The sequence below is a fragment of the Lates calcarifer genome, linkage group LG17 (genome assembly GCF_001640805.2).
Source record: "Lates calcarifer isolate ASB-BC8 linkage group LG17, TLL_Latcal_v3, whole genome shotgun sequence".
Taxonomy (NCBI): domain Eukaryota; kingdom Metazoa; phylum Chordata; class Actinopteri; family Centropomidae; genus Lates; species Lates calcarifer.
Window position 1 is genome coordinate 9,126,868 of NC_066849.1, and position 17,198 is coordinate 9,144,065.

The 17,198-nt window shown below is 39.1% G+C and overlaps 2 protein-coding genes and 1 long non-coding RNA gene across 4 annotated transcripts in view; all 3 read left to right on the plus strand.

Moving 5' to 3' along the window:
* The window catches only part of fgf22 (fibroblast growth factor 22), a 28,097-nt gene extending 24,574 nt beyond the window's left edge, over positions 1 to 3,523 (plus strand). Inside the window, exon 3 of the mRNA XM_018667281.2 lies at positions 1,471 to 3,523. Coding sequence (XP_018522797.1) covers positions 1,471 to 1,665 — 195 coding nt within the window. The 3' untranslated portion in view covers positions 1,666 to 3,523. The remainder of the gene's footprint in view (positions 1 to 1,470) is intronic.
* A 7,907-nt stretch (positions 3,524 to 11,430) lies between these two features.
* LOC108877276 (duodenase-1) overlaps positions 11,431 to 17,198 on the plus strand; it is a 40,325-nt gene continuing 34,557 nt past the window's right edge. Inside the window, exons 1-4 of one of the 2 annotated variants that reach the window (XM_051077155.1) lie at positions 11,431 to 11,980; positions 12,069 to 12,204; positions 12,873 to 13,136; positions 13,232 to 14,120. In XM_051077155.1, coding sequence (XP_050933112.1) covers positions 11,790 to 11,980; positions 12,069 to 12,204; positions 12,873 to 13,136; positions 13,232 to 13,294 — 654 coding nt within the window. In that variant the 5' untranslated portion in view covers positions 11,431 to 11,789 and the 3' untranslated portion in view covers positions 13,295 to 14,120. Of the gene's footprint in view, positions 11,981 to 12,068; positions 12,205 to 12,872; positions 13,137 to 13,231; positions 14,121 to 17,198 lie in introns of those variants that run through there. The other variant, XM_051077154.1, reaches the window with a different exon arrangement.
* Positions 16,662 to 17,094, plus strand: LOC127143456 (uncharacterized). The gene is made up of 2 exons (XR_007814881.1): positions 16,662 to 16,725; positions 16,809 to 17,094. It is a non-coding gene; the product is annotated as an uncharacterized LOC127143456 (long non-coding RNA).

A 17,198-nucleotide genomic window follows, 5' to 3' on the forward strand; every position in this document is an offset into this window, starting at 1 on the left:
AGGTCAAGATGGGATGGCTGGGAAGGGCAGGAGGGTGATGGTGGTATATATGTATAGAGGTCCAAAATGAATGTCTACCCAAACACGTTTGATTCAGCTGAAGTGAAGGGAAATTTCAGGAATCTCCCGCTGGAGAAAAAGTCCAGAGTGAGGTTAGAGTGTTACTATCAATCACTGCTGTACACCTGGGCCATGTTTGATGATACCTGCAGCTTGAGTAGGCTTGTTACACTGTCAAAATAGATATAGCAGAGAAAAGAAACCCAACCAGCGACGACAAAGAGCCAGCTGGGCTCCTTTAAAAGTCTTTGCGTGCCATCTGCCAATTGTTGCTTTGCAACACCAAGCTTTCAAAAGTAATCACCTCTCTTTGTTAAAATCACACACCACACATCAGACTTGACGTGTGTGGTGTCTAGCTCAAGTATTTACATCTCTGAAAAAGGAGAAATCAGGGACAAGCAATCAGTTGGCAAGCAGTGATAAGACAAGTACCTCCAACAAGCTAACACTGAAAACAGGACATAAATAGACCTGACGACCCAGGCTTTAACTTAACTCTGGATCCTCCCATAATAAAAAAAAAGGCAGGTGAATCACGCCAGGCTCATATTATCCTGATGCTATCATGGAGAGGGCCTCATCATGGCAGCGATGATAACAATCTGGAATGCAGCAAAACCTCTTGCGATTGTATTTTGGTTAATTTGAGAACCTTAAAGGGTCAGTTCACCAAGTCATACACACATTTACCCCAAAAAACATATTTTCTCACTTAACTTTTGTTTGCCAGGGTTTTAGGATATCAGCTCTAAGAATTCCTCTGCCAACCCAGCACAATGTAGGTCAACAGAAATGAAAATGTCCTTCCAATAACAATGTCCCAGTTACTCAGGATATTTAACAGACTTCATTGTCATCAGTTTCAATCAGAGATCAGCTTTCAGAGATTGGTCCCAATAAAAACTTAACTGTGAGGTCTGTGGATTATCCTGAGTAACCAGAACATTGTTTCTGGAAAGGTGCATCGTTAATGGAGTCAATTGCAGTTTTTTAGTGGTTTGAGTAGCATAAGCAAAATGTAATTTACCTCCTCTGTATGAGGTAGATGCAGAAGAAGTTTCAGAGACAGATGGCTCAAAACATCACATCTGCATGGCTAAATACGACCATGGGTCATGGATAAGTGAAAAGGTGTTTTTTTGTGATTTGGGAGAACCAGCTCTTTAATTCAAGACTAAACACTTCTATTGTGGCCTTAGAAAGACAAACCTTTGCTAAATACTTTGTAATGGAAACCACTCTCACCCTATCAACTACAAACACCTGGAAAATCTTTCACTGCAACAACAGACATTAACCTTTGTGCACCTCTTAAAGGCCGGCCAAGTGCAGCACGGCAGCCAGTAACTACAAACTCATCTGTTATAACCTCTGTAACCTCTCATGTCCTCCTCCCTCCGGTCACAGGTGAAGTACAACCCAAGCTGCAAGTTCAAGGAACGCATTGAGGAGAACGGCTACAACACGTACGCCTCCCTCCGCTGGAAGCATGGCGGCAGGCAGATGTTTGTCTCACTGAACGGACGGGGGAAGCCACGGCGAGGTCACAAGGCTCGGCGAAGACACCCATCTACTCATTTCCTGCCTATGCTCCCATCCTAGCTGCCCAAGTCTGAACTCTGACCGGCAACTGGCTGGCTCATCTGTCTCCTCATACTAGTGTTGATCTAGCCGTGACGGCGATCTTTATTTTTATTATTCCATCCTCCTGTCACATAAATGTACATTTGTTGAGGTCTGTAACATTTGTAGAGTTAGTATAATATGTACTTTTAAGTTATTTTCTTCATTTTCTAATGATGTAATGTCCAGTACAGTAGAATTATACTATCTTCAGGCATCTGTCTGGCTACAGTATACGTCTGTGTGTCTGAAATTCATGTAAAGTGGTGTTTGGGTAACTTTATGAGGCTGTAAGAGGACTGAAAAGGGACAGCAAGGCTTGGAAACAAAATGTGACTCACTGGTTTGTTATTTACCCTATTTCATCCGGTACAGAAATTATACTTATTTGAAGTGGCAAGTATCATAATTAAAACAAATAAGAGGCAACTTTGAGATTGCTACAAATCAGGGTCATAGTTACCATTGAGGACACTGAGGTATTGTCCTTGGTATTTTGGGGGGCTTAAGCAATGCGGAGGTGGGGGTAAGTTCACACTCTGCATTAAAAACGTACATATATTGGGTAGTTCATGAGCTGATTCCAGTATTTTTAGTCTTAATACTGTATATTTAGCCTTACAAAAAAGCACATGTGAATTTATCATAATGTTAAACAAAATTTCTTAAACATGTATAAAGCACCATGTCACATATTAAAAAAAAAAATCCCCATATCAATTGATTTTCAGGTATCTCACAACTGAAACATTTAATATTACATGTGCAACACAGTTTCACAAATGATAAATTCACATAGTAGCACATGTAGTCATATATGGGTTTTGACATTTCACATGTGAAACGTAATATGAGAAATGCAAATTTCACATTAGCTATTTTTTAAGGCTAAATCTAATGACATTTAGGCCGAGAAAAAATAAAAATAAATGAATATTAAAAAACTGGTATTTCATTACCTCATTACCTCAGTATTTATAAAATCCTGGCTATGGCCACAGTATAAACCTAACATCGTCACTGTTGCCTGGGATATAGACTGACACAACTGGATAAGATGGGATGAAAATCTCCACTGACTCATTGATAAATGAACCGTTCTGTCTGTATATGTCTATATATACATGTTTGTGACAAGCACACAACAGAGACTAAGCTAACTACTGGGATAACATGCTGGATCTCCTGCAATGACCTTTGTATGTTTGTGCGTGCTTCTGTCAGACTGCTTCTCCCATCCAACGACCCACTGCTAATAGGTTAGAAATCAGTATCTCTGATTCTTGAGCCTTAGTTCAGTCGTGAAATAATTAATATAAGTTTTGAGTCATTTAATGCATTATAATGGCTGTAGGTACGCCAGACATCACATAGTAGCAACTTCATTCATTTTGTACACCATAGTAAACGGTTATTACATGCTGGCTCTCTGTCAATTCTTGCTAACATTTTCTCAACAACAAAGCTGTTGCTAATAGAACATTTAATATATTTAAAACATTTTGTACTCTTTAACTGTTTGAGGTTGATGTTTACTGTTATTGTTGACTTTTTGTGTTGGATTGTAGTCCTACTGTTTAAAAAAAAAGGGATAAAGTAATCGTATTCAATTCCATATTCAACTCATTTTGTATGGTATTACTACAGGACATTGGTACATTTGTGATCCATTTATCATAAACTACTTTTCTGGTTATAGGCCAGTAATAGCAAGTTGTACATAAGGCCAAAGTCTCAGAACAAAAAGCATCTCTAGATTCATTTCAACAAAGTAAAATCATTTGAGTGCCTTGGTCCATACTGAGTTTGGTAAACTTCAATAAAAAATGTGGATAAATCATGAGTCATGGCTCACTCGCTTATGCTACCAAGCCTTTTTTAATCATCTTTGCAGAATTATTGGGAGCAGAAATGGCATTTTAATCTTGTCTTGTGCATGGCACTGATTGTTAAGTGTTGGTAACATCTCCATCAGAGCTCTCCGACATAATCCCCAACCCCCCCACCCCATCATAATCATGACAAAACTCACAGCAGGAGAGGCGTTGATGTGGAGGACCTCCCCGTGTCTGATGAAAGGTCTGCGGTTATGAACTATGCAACCTAGCATCAAGGTCATTTACACACAGACGAGCCCTCCAGTGGCACAGGAGGCCACTCTGTCTTTTCAGTGAACAGAAAGGAGAGTCTGGGATGAATAGTGGCTGTTTGGGGTGAATAAAGGCCAACCTTTCAGTCTGTCATAATGTGAGATTACTGTGACGGGGTACATGTCTGGTCAGAGTGGTGTGAAGTCACACTGTAGTTCAGCTCCAAAGGTCTGGGTGCGGCACACAAATATCAGTATGGGGGGTCTGGCAATACTGTTACCATGCAAATGCCTTTGTTCTCAGCTGTGCAGCCTTGAGGAGCTGATATATTTAGAGAAGTAAAGACCACTTGTAATTGTTACCTTTGTCACTATTGTATTTAAACTGTAAAATACAGTCAAATCATTTAGAGGGAAAGTTTAACATTTTGGGAAATACACTTATTATCTTTCTTGCTCAGAGTCAGATGAGAGGATTAATACCACTCTTACATCTGTACAGTAAATATGAAGCTACCATCAGCAGCTAGCTTCCCTAGCTTAGCACAAAAACTGGAAACAGGGGGAAACAGTCAGCCTGGCTCTGTCCAAAGGTAACAAAATCAGCATATTAGCACCTCTGAAGCTACTAATTAACAAATTTTATCTTGTTTTACTAGCACAAAAACTGAATAAAAACTACCAGCTGCCTGGAAACCAGCAGAGACTCCAGGAAGCACAGCCCCCAATGAGACAGTGTACTGTAACTTTTATCTTTTGTGCTTTGTACAGCAAACAAGATAAACACGTCTTAATCACTGAGCTTTAGGGGTGCTGGTAGACAGATTTTGTTATCTCTGGATAGAAGCAGGCCAACTGTTTCCCCCTGTTTCCAGTCTTTGTGCTAAGCTAAGCTAACCATCTGCCATCTGCTGACTCTAGCTTCATACTTACCGTACAGGTGTGAGGGTGGTGGAAAAAAACAAAAACGCACATTTCCCCAAAAACATTTCTTTTAACTTTTATTGGTAATTTTTAAACAACAGAATATTATATGTATATATATATATATATATATATATATATATATATATATATATATATTTCATATACTGATTTTATCTTTTTTTTTTTTTTTTTGCTGACTGAGACAGTACTGTATAGCAGTGTGAAGCAGTGTGAAGTACAGTGCATTTTTACAGGTGTCTCTCAACATACGATCGTTATCCAACCCTCAGCTGGCACAGACACACTAAAGCATGCACGCCACAAAGTAATCCCATTTTCTGCCTGGTCTCTCGATTGACTCGCCTCTTTGTCAGTGTGTCCTCCATCTCCTCTCCTCTACCTCTCCTCTCTCCTCTTTTAACCGTCCAAGAATCTCTCCTTTCTTCTTGGCCTGAGGGTGCGACTGGCTGTTGGTGCCAGTTCCAGGGACACCAAATGGGAGCTGTAATTATCATTGCTCCACCACTGTCCTGTCAGTGTGCTCGCCAGCAAAACAAGAGGGATCCTTTGGAAGTCCTGATCAAAAGCTTTGGCCTTTGATCATGAAGCAAAAAGGAAAAACCTAAACACTGTGCAAAATCAACAAGGAATGTCCCAAAGAGGGTCCAGGGGAATGGAAATGACAGCCATCCAGAAGACATCCTCGGCTCCTCCTCTGCTATGACGTGCTCAGGTGCACAGGTGTTTGGGCTGTGTTTGATCTGATTCGTGTAAGCAGAGGACTGAGAGGGTGAGTCATGCAGTGATGTTGTTGTTAAAGTGTCTGTCAGATAACACCTGGTAGGTTTTGCAGCAGGCCATGTCTTTATGTTTGTGCAAAGGCCTCATGAGTAGCATTACAATGTGATTTTGATGGAAATTGTCTGCACTCTTGCACATCCATGAAAACATTTCTTGGATAGAAGTATCCTGCATGATCCTATAAAAAACATAGTGTTTACAGAGAAGGTTACTTTGAATCCTTCAAAATTAATTTGCAGCTGAGTGACAGAAAAAAAGTAATAATAGAAGCCCATTTTGAGGGCCTTAGCCAAAATCTACAGGGGCACAAGTCATGCTGCTTCAGCAACAACAAACCACAGCCTCTGGAACCTTTGAAACCCTGTGTGGTCATTTTCTCTCACAGTGACTGAAAAGAACTGTGGTGGGTGGGAAAGAAAAAAAGAGCCCCTCGCCACTCATAATACCAATCTTATGTATGTAGACGAAAATGGGAGGGATGGGAGGGGTTGGGGGGTGGCAGTCGGACTAAGGCACAATTTTAAAGCGCTTATTGAATTGCCATTACAGCTCCTGAGACTAATTGTGGCTGTTGTGTGTCTCTCGGTGGCCTAGGGGGCTCTGGAGTGGCCCTGTATGCTCTTACTCAGTGGGGTTTTCAAACCGAGTGGCCCTGAAAGAGAACAGGACCACCGTAGATCAATGGCAAACCTTTCACTCTTTCACAGGCCCTCGCTAATCCTTCTCATTTGTCTGCCATTTGTTGAGGCACATTCACAGTTCCCTGAATTTAGGATTAGGCCTTGTTTTGTTACAAAAACAGCCCAAGTTATAATGCTGAATAGGTGGACTAAAGGGTGGACGACAGATGAGTGTGCATGTGAGTTTGTGAGCCCAGTGTGCATGTGTGTGTATGTGTGAATGTATGGTTATTGGGTATATACTATGTCTGTGACCAAATTCATGAGAATAAAGGTGCCATTCAGCCTTAATTCTCATTTCAGTGATAAATGATGCAAAAATGATAGTTTACCCTCTTTTGCAGATGATTTGTTGTAGCTGTATTAACACAGATACAATCAGCAGTGATGTGAATGACTATGTTTCTCTCACAGTTAGGTATTAATTTCTTGTTATTTAGCCAGGCTCTGTCTTTTCAAAACTCCTCTATATTCTATGTGTATGTGTATGAACCAGTGCACTTTCACACAAAGAGAGGACAAAGACAGAGTTCACTGTCCTGAGTCTCCTTTTGAAAACAAACATTTCATAAAAGACAGGAAAAACATGAACAAATTGATTCATCACAGTCAAATACCTGCAAAGGAAAAACAATTTCATTAAAGTTACTACAATTCCCTTTGAAGCCTAGAGTTTGTCTCCATTGTGCTCTGTCTGAACCTGAGACTGTGCTTAGACAAGTCTTGGCAGCTTGCAGCAGAGCCGTCAGACTGAGGCCTTCTCATCACTGAGTGGATTAGTGTTCATGTCTGAAGCCACTTACTGAACATTAGACAGGGCTGCTGAGTGGCACATGCGCCACATTTCCCCTAAAGCCCTGCCATGCCACGCCGCAGGTATGTGGTGCCGACCGGCCAAACCCCATGTCAGGCATTCTCTGGATGCCTGCAGCCGTGCCAGACGCTGGGGGACGAGGTGAAGAGATGGATGGAGAGAGGACTGTGTGAATCAGACTGGATGAAAGGGAAAGTAAAGAAAGTAGATGACTATAATCTAGTATGGGTGGAAGAAAGAGGAATTAAAGAGTGTTATAATGGCAAGATATACTGATGTCATAGTGATGGTGTACAAATGTGTGGTGACATCAGACTAAATTCTTATACTGGTTAAAAGTGGTAAAAACATTTTGAATTTCTGGCCTCTCAAAATTTGGGGGTTATGTGCTGATACTATTTCTTGGCTTGGTGCAGAGACTTCCTGGACTCTTGTCATCTTCACCGTAAGGTTGCCAAGCACCCAGTGGAGACTTGAGATTAAACAAACGAGATATAATGTGTTAATTAGTGAGCTTTAGAGCTGCTTTAAAAAAAAACAAAAAAAAAAAAACCTTTGGACAGAACCAGGCTAGCCCCTTGCAACCAGTTTTTATGCTAATCTAAGCTAATTAGCTGCCGATCCAGCCTCAGTTTAGCGTACAGTTTGATCTACCTTCTCAAGAAAGCCAATATATCATAAGCCCTTTATAACCTTACCAACCTTGACATTTGCGATTCAGTCAGAGCACACATATTTAATTATTAAAAACAATCGTGTGCATTTCAACAACACTACATCAATATTACAACACCACCACTAACTACAATTTCAGTAATAAACATGTAGCTGGATTAACATATCTTGGAACGTTTTAACAAAAACTGCCAATTATAATCTTCTGGACTGCATAGATTGTACAGTATAATGGCCACTCAGTATATTGTTGCTGTTGGTTCTGTATGTCTGGGCTGGAAAAATGTATCTATATTTACCATCATTTCACTCAGAATGCAATGTTACACATATCACATTCATACCGCAGGAACTCAAAAAACTAACATCCCCATAATTTTACATACAGATAATGTTGCTTCTATGTGTCACAAAGACATCACAGGAGAGAGAGCAGACTTGCTTGCACACGCCCTGCAAAGACATTAATAAAATACTGATCAGGCTAGCTAGCCACACTGCTGTGGCCAGTGTTTAGTGGCACTGTGTAGGTTTTTACACACATGCGAGCAAAAGTCACAGCAAGCATGTGACTGCTAAGCTGTCAAAATACAGGAATATGAGCAAAATGTATATAAGCAATGAAAAGATAATATACAAAATCTAAGAATATGAGATCACAGCATAGGTGGTGGCATCCTAAAGGGGCACAGGCCATCTCCTTATATATATAGTTTGGCCAGCTGAGGCAGGCCAGCCACATGTTGGCCAGTGTCCAAGTAAACATCATGAGGTTGTCTTTGGCTGTTAGTGACTGGAAAAGACCAAAGTCAATGCTGCTTCATACAAAGTCTGAGCTGTGCCAAAGCCTATCCACCCTGCCTCACAAGCCCTGCTGAGTGTGAAGTAATTCTTCAGGCCAGTGAAAGCAGACAGACTCTGTGTTTTGTCACTGCATGCATGATGATATTTCTTCTACACTGCAGTTTTTTTTTTTTTTCAATTCAAAGATTAACAGGTGGAAGTTCTTCCTTAACACGTCAAAACCTGTTTTTTTTTCCCTGTAAGGAGTCTTTGATATGAAGCAGGTGAAGGTTATTTTTATTGGATTAAAAATCTGCGAGTTGTATCAGACAGTAAGCATGGAGTGCAAATGTCAGTTTCCTCTGTCAAGGTCTGTCATCATGTTGTTGGAGAAACTGGACACAGGCTGGAAAACTACATCCACAACAACTACTGTAAGCCTTGTAAGGAAACAATCTTCCACTCAAATCCTGGCTAAAACCATGGATCAAAAAAATATGTAGACAGATTGTGGAACACAACAGTGAAATGTAGACTGAAAGCAGTCTAGACAAGCAGAAAGGTTCGACTGCAGGCCAAAGTCAGGGCCAAAAGGATCAATGGCAAACACCTCCTGGCTCAACACCTTTGTACATTATATAAAGGTGGTCTGTGGATCTTAACATAACACAAAATCCCATTATGTTAAATGTGGGGAAATCTGTTAAGTTTCTTTTCTTCATTTTGAAAACCCACCCCAATCAAACACAAATCTCTATTTTTTTTTCCTGTGTGCATTAACACCATATTTCTACAGTGCTGTGTGCATTGTTCCAAAGTATTCATCTGTCCAACAACTTTTAAAGGTTTTCTCCTCCAACACAGAAGCTGCCCACCAAATTAGTAGAGGACATTCTCAAGTCAGAGTAGATTATGATAAATATGGAGAGTACATTTCATGAATCTCAACTGAATATTGACATATACATAAAGCACAAATGGCCGCTAATGAGCTGGTAAACACAACAACACAATAGCTATCTAGTATGCAGTGATCTCACTCATCTTGGCTTGCACTTTCCTCAGCCACAGCACCAGACTTTGTGGCTACTGCTGATGGAGCTCAAATTGATCAAGCTCTGAGGCTCCACACTGATTAGTTTCTAAACTTGGAAAGTTCAGGAGAAATCAGTTTTTTTTTTTGTTGTTGTTGTTGTTGTTGTTGCTTTTTAAATCAAGTTTATGTAAATGTATCACTGATTAGACAGACTGTAAGAGACCAGTCACATTTTAGTTAGTCATCTGTGACACCATCATTCTTTGTACTGGTGAAAATATAGAAAGATATAGAAAGTAAATGGACTGAGCTTCTCTGGACATCCTTGGCCTTTGCTGCATTTTATCATATCAATCTGGCTCCTCTTCATACCTCCATCCCACTTAATAAATAACCTCACAGACACAGACTGTAAAACATTTCCTATTGTGTTTTTTGTGGTTTGACATTCTCACTGTTTCGCTTAAAATGAAGGACTGTATTTGAACGTACCACTGGGAGAAAACAGATGCTGTCAGGAAGAATCATTAGACATCTCAATTTGTGACTTTAAATTAGATTTGTACTAGTGGAGAAGTGGCATCCTCTGATGGTTGAAAAGCAGAGCACCTTTAAATGTCTTACAGCAAACTCTGGCTCCCTCTGCTGGACATCCTGCAAAAACTGTCCAAAGTAACACTAAGATTATCTAAATGTGGTCGAGAAAAGAAATAATGGCTTGGTTGATTGTATTAAACAATTAGGGTCAAATAAAACTTAATGATACATGACAGAAAGAAATGATATAAGTAGTTTAAAGTACAGTGTAGAGCTAGAGTGTTTCTGTACGTGTTTATATATGTTAGCAAGAAGAACAGATGTTTGCTTATGAATGCAACACAGCACAATGATAAAGATGAAGAAGCACTACACAGTGAAATGCTGGACACACCATCTTGGGTTTGTGTATCTGTGAGCTTAGACACACATAAAGTATTTATATAAAGACATTCATTTTGCTTGGCACTCAAAAACACTCAAAAAGGAATAATAATGATGCTACTTCTGTCAGCTGACTGCTAATGATTGAAGGAATTATCTGATAGTCTCTTGATTGTGACAGTGAGAATATTAACACTTCAAGCTGAAACTGAAACTGTGGTTTCTGTGACTCATCTTTGTTACAGGTTTGATTAACAGACTACGTGTTTCTTTGAAAACAGCAACAGCCCAAGGTAACAGTTTGAAATAGTCAACTTCTTCAAGTAAATTCCAAAGCAGGAAATATCAAATTCATCATTCTAAAGTTAAATTATTGTGGCAAAGTGGTATCCAGATGGAGAGAAGGAGGTTCAAAAGCTGCAACAAGCTTCTTAATCAGGAATCTAATGTCTAATGTCTGAAATCTAAACTATACACATCTAATCTGTCATAATCACATCATGCCTATTTTAGCATTTCTACAGTGGCTGCCACTAAGTTTAAGGATTGGTTTCAGAATTTTGATTGATTTGACACAACACCACAATATTGTTGATAGCTCAAAATGTGTACATGCAGCAGACACAGAGACATATTAAACACCACGCACTGAAATGGACCAATCATTTTTTCTGCTGGGGGTCTTTATGTTTGCATGAGTTTTCATGTTCCTCCAGTCGATGAAATGAATTCACTTTTATAGCACCCTTGACTTACAGAGGTGTTGCACTGCAGTAAAACAGAACATAACAATGTTGAATTGTGATGTTGCTGTAGACTGTTAAGTGTGAATTAATCATTTAAGGTGTTTGAGGAGAATATGGTTGTTGAAGGTAGAGGCTGTGGTTTAACTGACTCAGTCTAGTTTTCACAGGTTTTGGTGCAACATCGGGGGGGATGCTTCACAGCAACCCACAAGTGTAAGACAAGAAAAAAAAAAAAAAGACAGAAAAAAAGAAAAAAGACAGACCCCCAGACCAAAAAAAAAGTATTGTTATTCTAAACTTATTAAATTCATCAACTTCATGTGACTAAGTAACTATCTTACACAGTGAGAGGTGGAAGTCCAACAGGGCCGTAAAAAGAAAATATCATAATTACAAAATGCAAAATGGAGATGAATGTGGAATGGAACACAAGAAGGGGTGAGAGAGGGGAAGCCAAGGTGCCAACAGAGCGAACTGCTGCATAAAAGGTGCTACTTCACTTCACAAATGCAACAGGTTGATGGTCGCACAGTCACGATGCAGGTTCTGTACAAACTGCTGCTCGCCCATGTTCTGACATGTCTTGGAACAGAACGGTAAGAACGCACAATCTGATTCTTACAGCGTAGGTATGAGACATTATCTCTTTTTAATTTTTCCTCTTTTCTCTCCAGGACTTGGGAGTGACATCATAGATGGTAGAAAGAGCAAGGAGAATTCAATGCTGTACATGGCATCAGTGCAAAACAAGAACGGTCATGTATGTGGAGGATTCCTGGTCAGTGAGGACTTCGTAATGACTGCAGCACATTGTGATGACCAGTGAGTGATCTTTCCTTTTCAAACAGTTTTTGATGAATCGAAATAAAACAAAAAAAATTTAGTTAATTCTCTGTTATTGTTAATGCAGAGATCCTACAAGTGTTGTTCTTGGCACTCACAATCTCAAGAAGGTCAATAAAGACATGAAATACAAAGTGAAGAAGAAATGCAAATACCCATCTTATGTGAATATCGCAAAGGGGAATGACATCATGCTCCTCAAAGTAAGTAGATATCTGTTCCTCAGAGTACATCTTTAAGGTCAAATTATCTAGATTAAATGTAAGTTGTGTTACATTTCATTAAGTTTTTTCCAGGGAAGGAACATGTCAAAAACTGGCAAAAACACAGCACTATTAGAGGGATTAAGAGCAACAACCAATATATCACAAGAATGATTACAGTGAGTGCTGGCAAAAAAGGAATTATAGAATCTTTTCTCCCATTTTTTTTAGTTCAGTATTTATTGGGTCTGCACTAGTACATACTGCCTCCAAGACTTAGCCATGTGCCTGCACTCAAGACTGACATTGACAAAGTTCTAACGGTCTAGTGAGTGAAAGTGAAAGTGTCAGTGTCTTAGTTAGCAGCTAAAAACTCACTTGAATTCTGTAGCCAAGTTTAGCTTGGTTTTAGCAGTGACGGTGATAATTGACTGACTCTTGGCGTACTGTAGCTGTATGCACTCATTCCTGAGACACCTCAGTACTACAAACCCGTATAATCGACCTGACTTGAATGCTGCTACCAGCTCTTGAGATGTATTATATGTGTTCCACCAGCTCCATCTTCCATAAGTATGCTAGGTTGAGGTCTGCTGGAGGAAAAGGAAATGTTATAAAATGATGGGTTGTCAGTTCGTAACTGCTACTTTCTTATTTTATATCTCCAGCTGTCCAGGAAAGCTCGCTCGAGCAAAAAAGTATCAATCAAGTCAATTCAGATTCCAATTCGTCCAATAAAACTAAAAGATAACTCAACATGCCAAGTAGCTGGGTGGGGTTCCACAATAACTCGTGGTCTAAGTGTTGCTGAACTCCGAGTTGTGGATGTGCCGATCATTAACCTGAAGACCTGCCAGAAGGAGTGGTATAACAAAGTTCCTGCCAATGTTATCTGTGCAGGTGGATATGATACAAAAAAAGGAATTTGCCAGGTACGTTTTCTGTCCATTCGTAGAGAATGTAAAGCGATAACGGTATAAACATCTTAAATAATGAATAAACAAACAGAGTCTCTTCCTCTTCACAGGGTGATTCTGGTGGTCCCCTGGTGTGCAAAGGCAACCTTGGCTTTTGGAATTGTTTCCTATAACAACAAAGGGAACTGTACCTACCCAAATGTACCCAACATATATACAGACATATCAAAATACGTGCCCTGGATCAATGACATTCTCAAGAAAAAGAAATGTTAAATATAACAATGTTACTAATCGTTTATGAATTGTATTATGGATCTATAGCTTTGTCTGAGTCGGCTAAATGATAAATATATTTCATTCTGTCACACCTATAATCAGTAAAACGAATGTTAAGGTTCTTTGTCTAAAACAATATAGACATAATTTTTGTCTACGTTGTCCCTCATTGTTCTCCTATTGCTGCTTGAGGTGCAGATATTTTTACATTGGCCTGCTGCTATCAATGGTATATGTTTGCTTAAAGCCTTAGTCAAATAAAAACATGTTCAATATTGGTCGCTTGTGGCATGCCTGTTTAGACTGCTATCATGTTATATAATTTTAAAAATAAAAAAAAGCAGTGTAGTTTCATAACTGACTGTGGGAACGTCAGTACTTAGATCTGCAGCTGGAAACTGTGGTTGCTGTGGTTCATCTAGATTGTCTGACATTTCAAAGAAATGTTTGTGTTGTGTCACGTACATCCACACTGAAGAACATTTGCTGTATTGTGTTTGTGTTTTTGTGTAATACATTTAAGCTAAAGCTCATTTGATGTGGCTACATAGTACTATGAATAAAAAGTGTGAGAAAAGGAATTACCGTTTTGCATCACTGACAGAAAATGAAAATGAATTGTGGCAAAATGAAAACAGATTCAGGCAATATATGTTTGAATTAAATGCGTGACGATGACTGGATCACTGTTGTCAATGAAATAAATTGTGTATATGATGAGTTTGACTTTCATTTAAAGACTCTGACTCAAGCAATATGTAAATTATGCAATCCTCAGTATCTGTCACTATAGGACTGTTTAGTTACTGTTACATATGTCAACACACTCACCAACTGTTGTGTGACATGTTTTACATTTGTGAAAGTTTCTGTACCTCTTTTAGCAAATTTCTAATTCAAATTATACAATCACACTAAAACCAATCCATTTTCAGACAGGGAAGTTGTGTCATGTCTAGTTTTTAACATGAATCTGTCGGAACACACTGGACTGCAACATACTGCACACAGCAACTGATTGCAAGTAAATCAGTCTATTGCTTTGTGACTCAAGTCTATTGTTTTGTCACTTTGTGATGCCCCTATGGAGATCTATGGTGGCAAGAAAAAGTAAGTGAATCCTTTAGATTTACCTGATTTTCTGCTATTAATTGGTCCTAATAAAATATGATACTGATCTTCATCTAATTTATCAAAACACAATAACCCTAAGCTTAGTAACACACAAAGCAATGACAATCGTTCATTCAGACTTGACTTTATGGAAGACATAAGTCAGGTTGCCTTCAACTCTAGCACTAGACTACCATGACCTGGATGACTGAGAACCTACACAGACAACCTCAAACAAGCACTTTCTGCTGCTGCAGATCAGACATGCACAACATTCAGGAGGAGTTTTGGCCTCAGCTCAAACATGTTCTCAGGATATCTGGTGTGAATGGCTGTCTTCAGGTCATCATAGAGCATCTCTATCCTGTCGAGGCCTGGGCTCTGTCAGCATCCAGCCTCAGAAATTGTTATGCAGTGCTGAATATTCTTTCATACAATTCAGTTTTTAGCCCACAGAACATTTTCCCAACATTTTTAATGTTGTGGAGTGTCAAGATGCTCTTTGGCAAACGTCAGGTGCACAGTGATATTTTGTTGGAGAGATGGCACCCAGCTCCAACGATTCCTTTAGTTGTTACTGATGAATACTACTGATGAATATCTTAACTCTCTGAGATGACTTTGTAACCCTTTCAAGTTTTATGCAAATCAGCAATCCTCTATGGTAAGTATTCTGAGATCCCTTGTTTGCAAGGCATGGTTCACATCAGCAGATGCTTTTTCCAGCACACACTGAAGGTGTTTGATGTATTCTATATGAACAGGAGCAATATAGTGATTTGGGTGTTTTTAGATAACATAGATTGTTGGTTCAATATGCAACTTGGTAATAATCTGTAATAACATATTTAAATGCAAATTTATACATAAATGGAGGTAATTCCAAATTGTTCTTACTTTTTCTCATCCAGTGCACTGTATAAACAACTGGGAAAGTTTCTCTGCATGATTCCACACTTTGAGCCCTTTCTCATATGTTCTTATTATGAGGCAATTATTATATACAAATGTCTGATACATAAATTTCATTGAGTGATTACTGGGCCAACCTACAGAATCTTCAGTCAGTGAGATCATTTCACTGAACTCTTCATAATACACGTCACTTACTGGCATGTTCCACTGTGGTCGAGAGAAACACAGGCTGAGTCATGATGCTTTTAGACTGGTAGCTGTCATTGGCTAAATGACTATAACTAGAGCATTAGCATCATAACTGACTGAACATACTTATACTTAAGCCTGAAGTTTGACACTGTGGTTTCCATTACTCATCTAATATTCAAAGGTCTTGGTGCAACAGCAGAGTGAAGACCAAAACAGCAGTCACCTCTGATCCATAGCAATTAATTTTGGTTTTTCACTTCGGTTCATCTCACAGTTTACTTATGATCAAGCAGAAATGTGGTATCGAAACAGTTCTGAAAATTTCCAGAAATAACTACTTGTAGAATAAATGGATTCATGTGACGGTCTGTGTTAGACTCGGCAAATGCTGGTCACATAATGTCTGCATGTGCTTCCGGCTGCTAAGGCCGCAGAACAACAACCTTTAAATTTACTGTAACAATGGTAATACTGCATGATCGCTCATTTCTTTACTGACCACATGCACTGCAGAGAGGATGCGGCTAAAGAAGCCAAGATAGAGTCAGCTGAAACCACAGGGTCTCATACTAAGCAAACAGCTGTATAAAAAGGTCGACCTGACAACCCCAAAGATGACAGGTTGGTTTTGTTGTCAGCATGATGCATGTTTGCACAAATGTCTGCTTTTCATCTTCTGACATGTCTTGGACAAATGTAAGATTATCTAATTATCTTGTCTACATGGACTTACTCATTTGTATAAGCATAAACATACATGAAACACAGAGTTATGCTAGCCGATTCAACTTCCATCATAAGCCTGTCACCTAATAAATTGCATTTGCAGGATAAAAGCAAAGTGTCGTGTAGCTTGGATGGGTCTCACAAAAACTGGTGGTCAAAATTCAGTAGAATGTGCTGCCATCCAAGTGATACATGGATTGGTGAGGTGCCATATTGATTAATCATGGAAAGTCTGTAAATAAGAAAGAGAGTGGACCAGAAATCGGATTTAATCTTCCTTGAAGGTGTTTTTTTTTTTTTTTTTTTTTTTTTTTTATTTAATCTTCCTGAAGGTGTTATCTGTGCAGGTGGATATGGCACAGACAAAGGATTCTGTCAGGTATGTTTTCTGGTCATTTCTAGTCTAAATAGTTTCTTGTCTTAAATAATGAATTAACGAAATAGACCTCTTTGTCCTCACAGGGTGACTCTGGCGGGCCTCTAGTGTGTGGTGGGACAGCAGTTGGTGTTGTGTCTTTCAACATGAGAAAAAAACTGTGACTACCCAAATGTACCCAACGTCTACACAGATATATCAAAACACCTTCCCTGGATTAAAAAAATTCTCAAACAAAAGAATTGTTAAATGTAACATAGCATAACATGGCATGGTATACTTCTCTTGTATTGCAGAGGTATTTCTGTGTTACAATCACTCTGTGCTTGCTCTTCATCTGAAACTCAAAATAAAACCTCAATTTGAAATGTTGCATTTCGTCTCATTTCTCATCAGAACACAGACATGGGTTTTAAGTTAGAACTTCCTGACATGACATTCATTTTTTTTTCTTTTACTCATCTGGCAGATGCTCT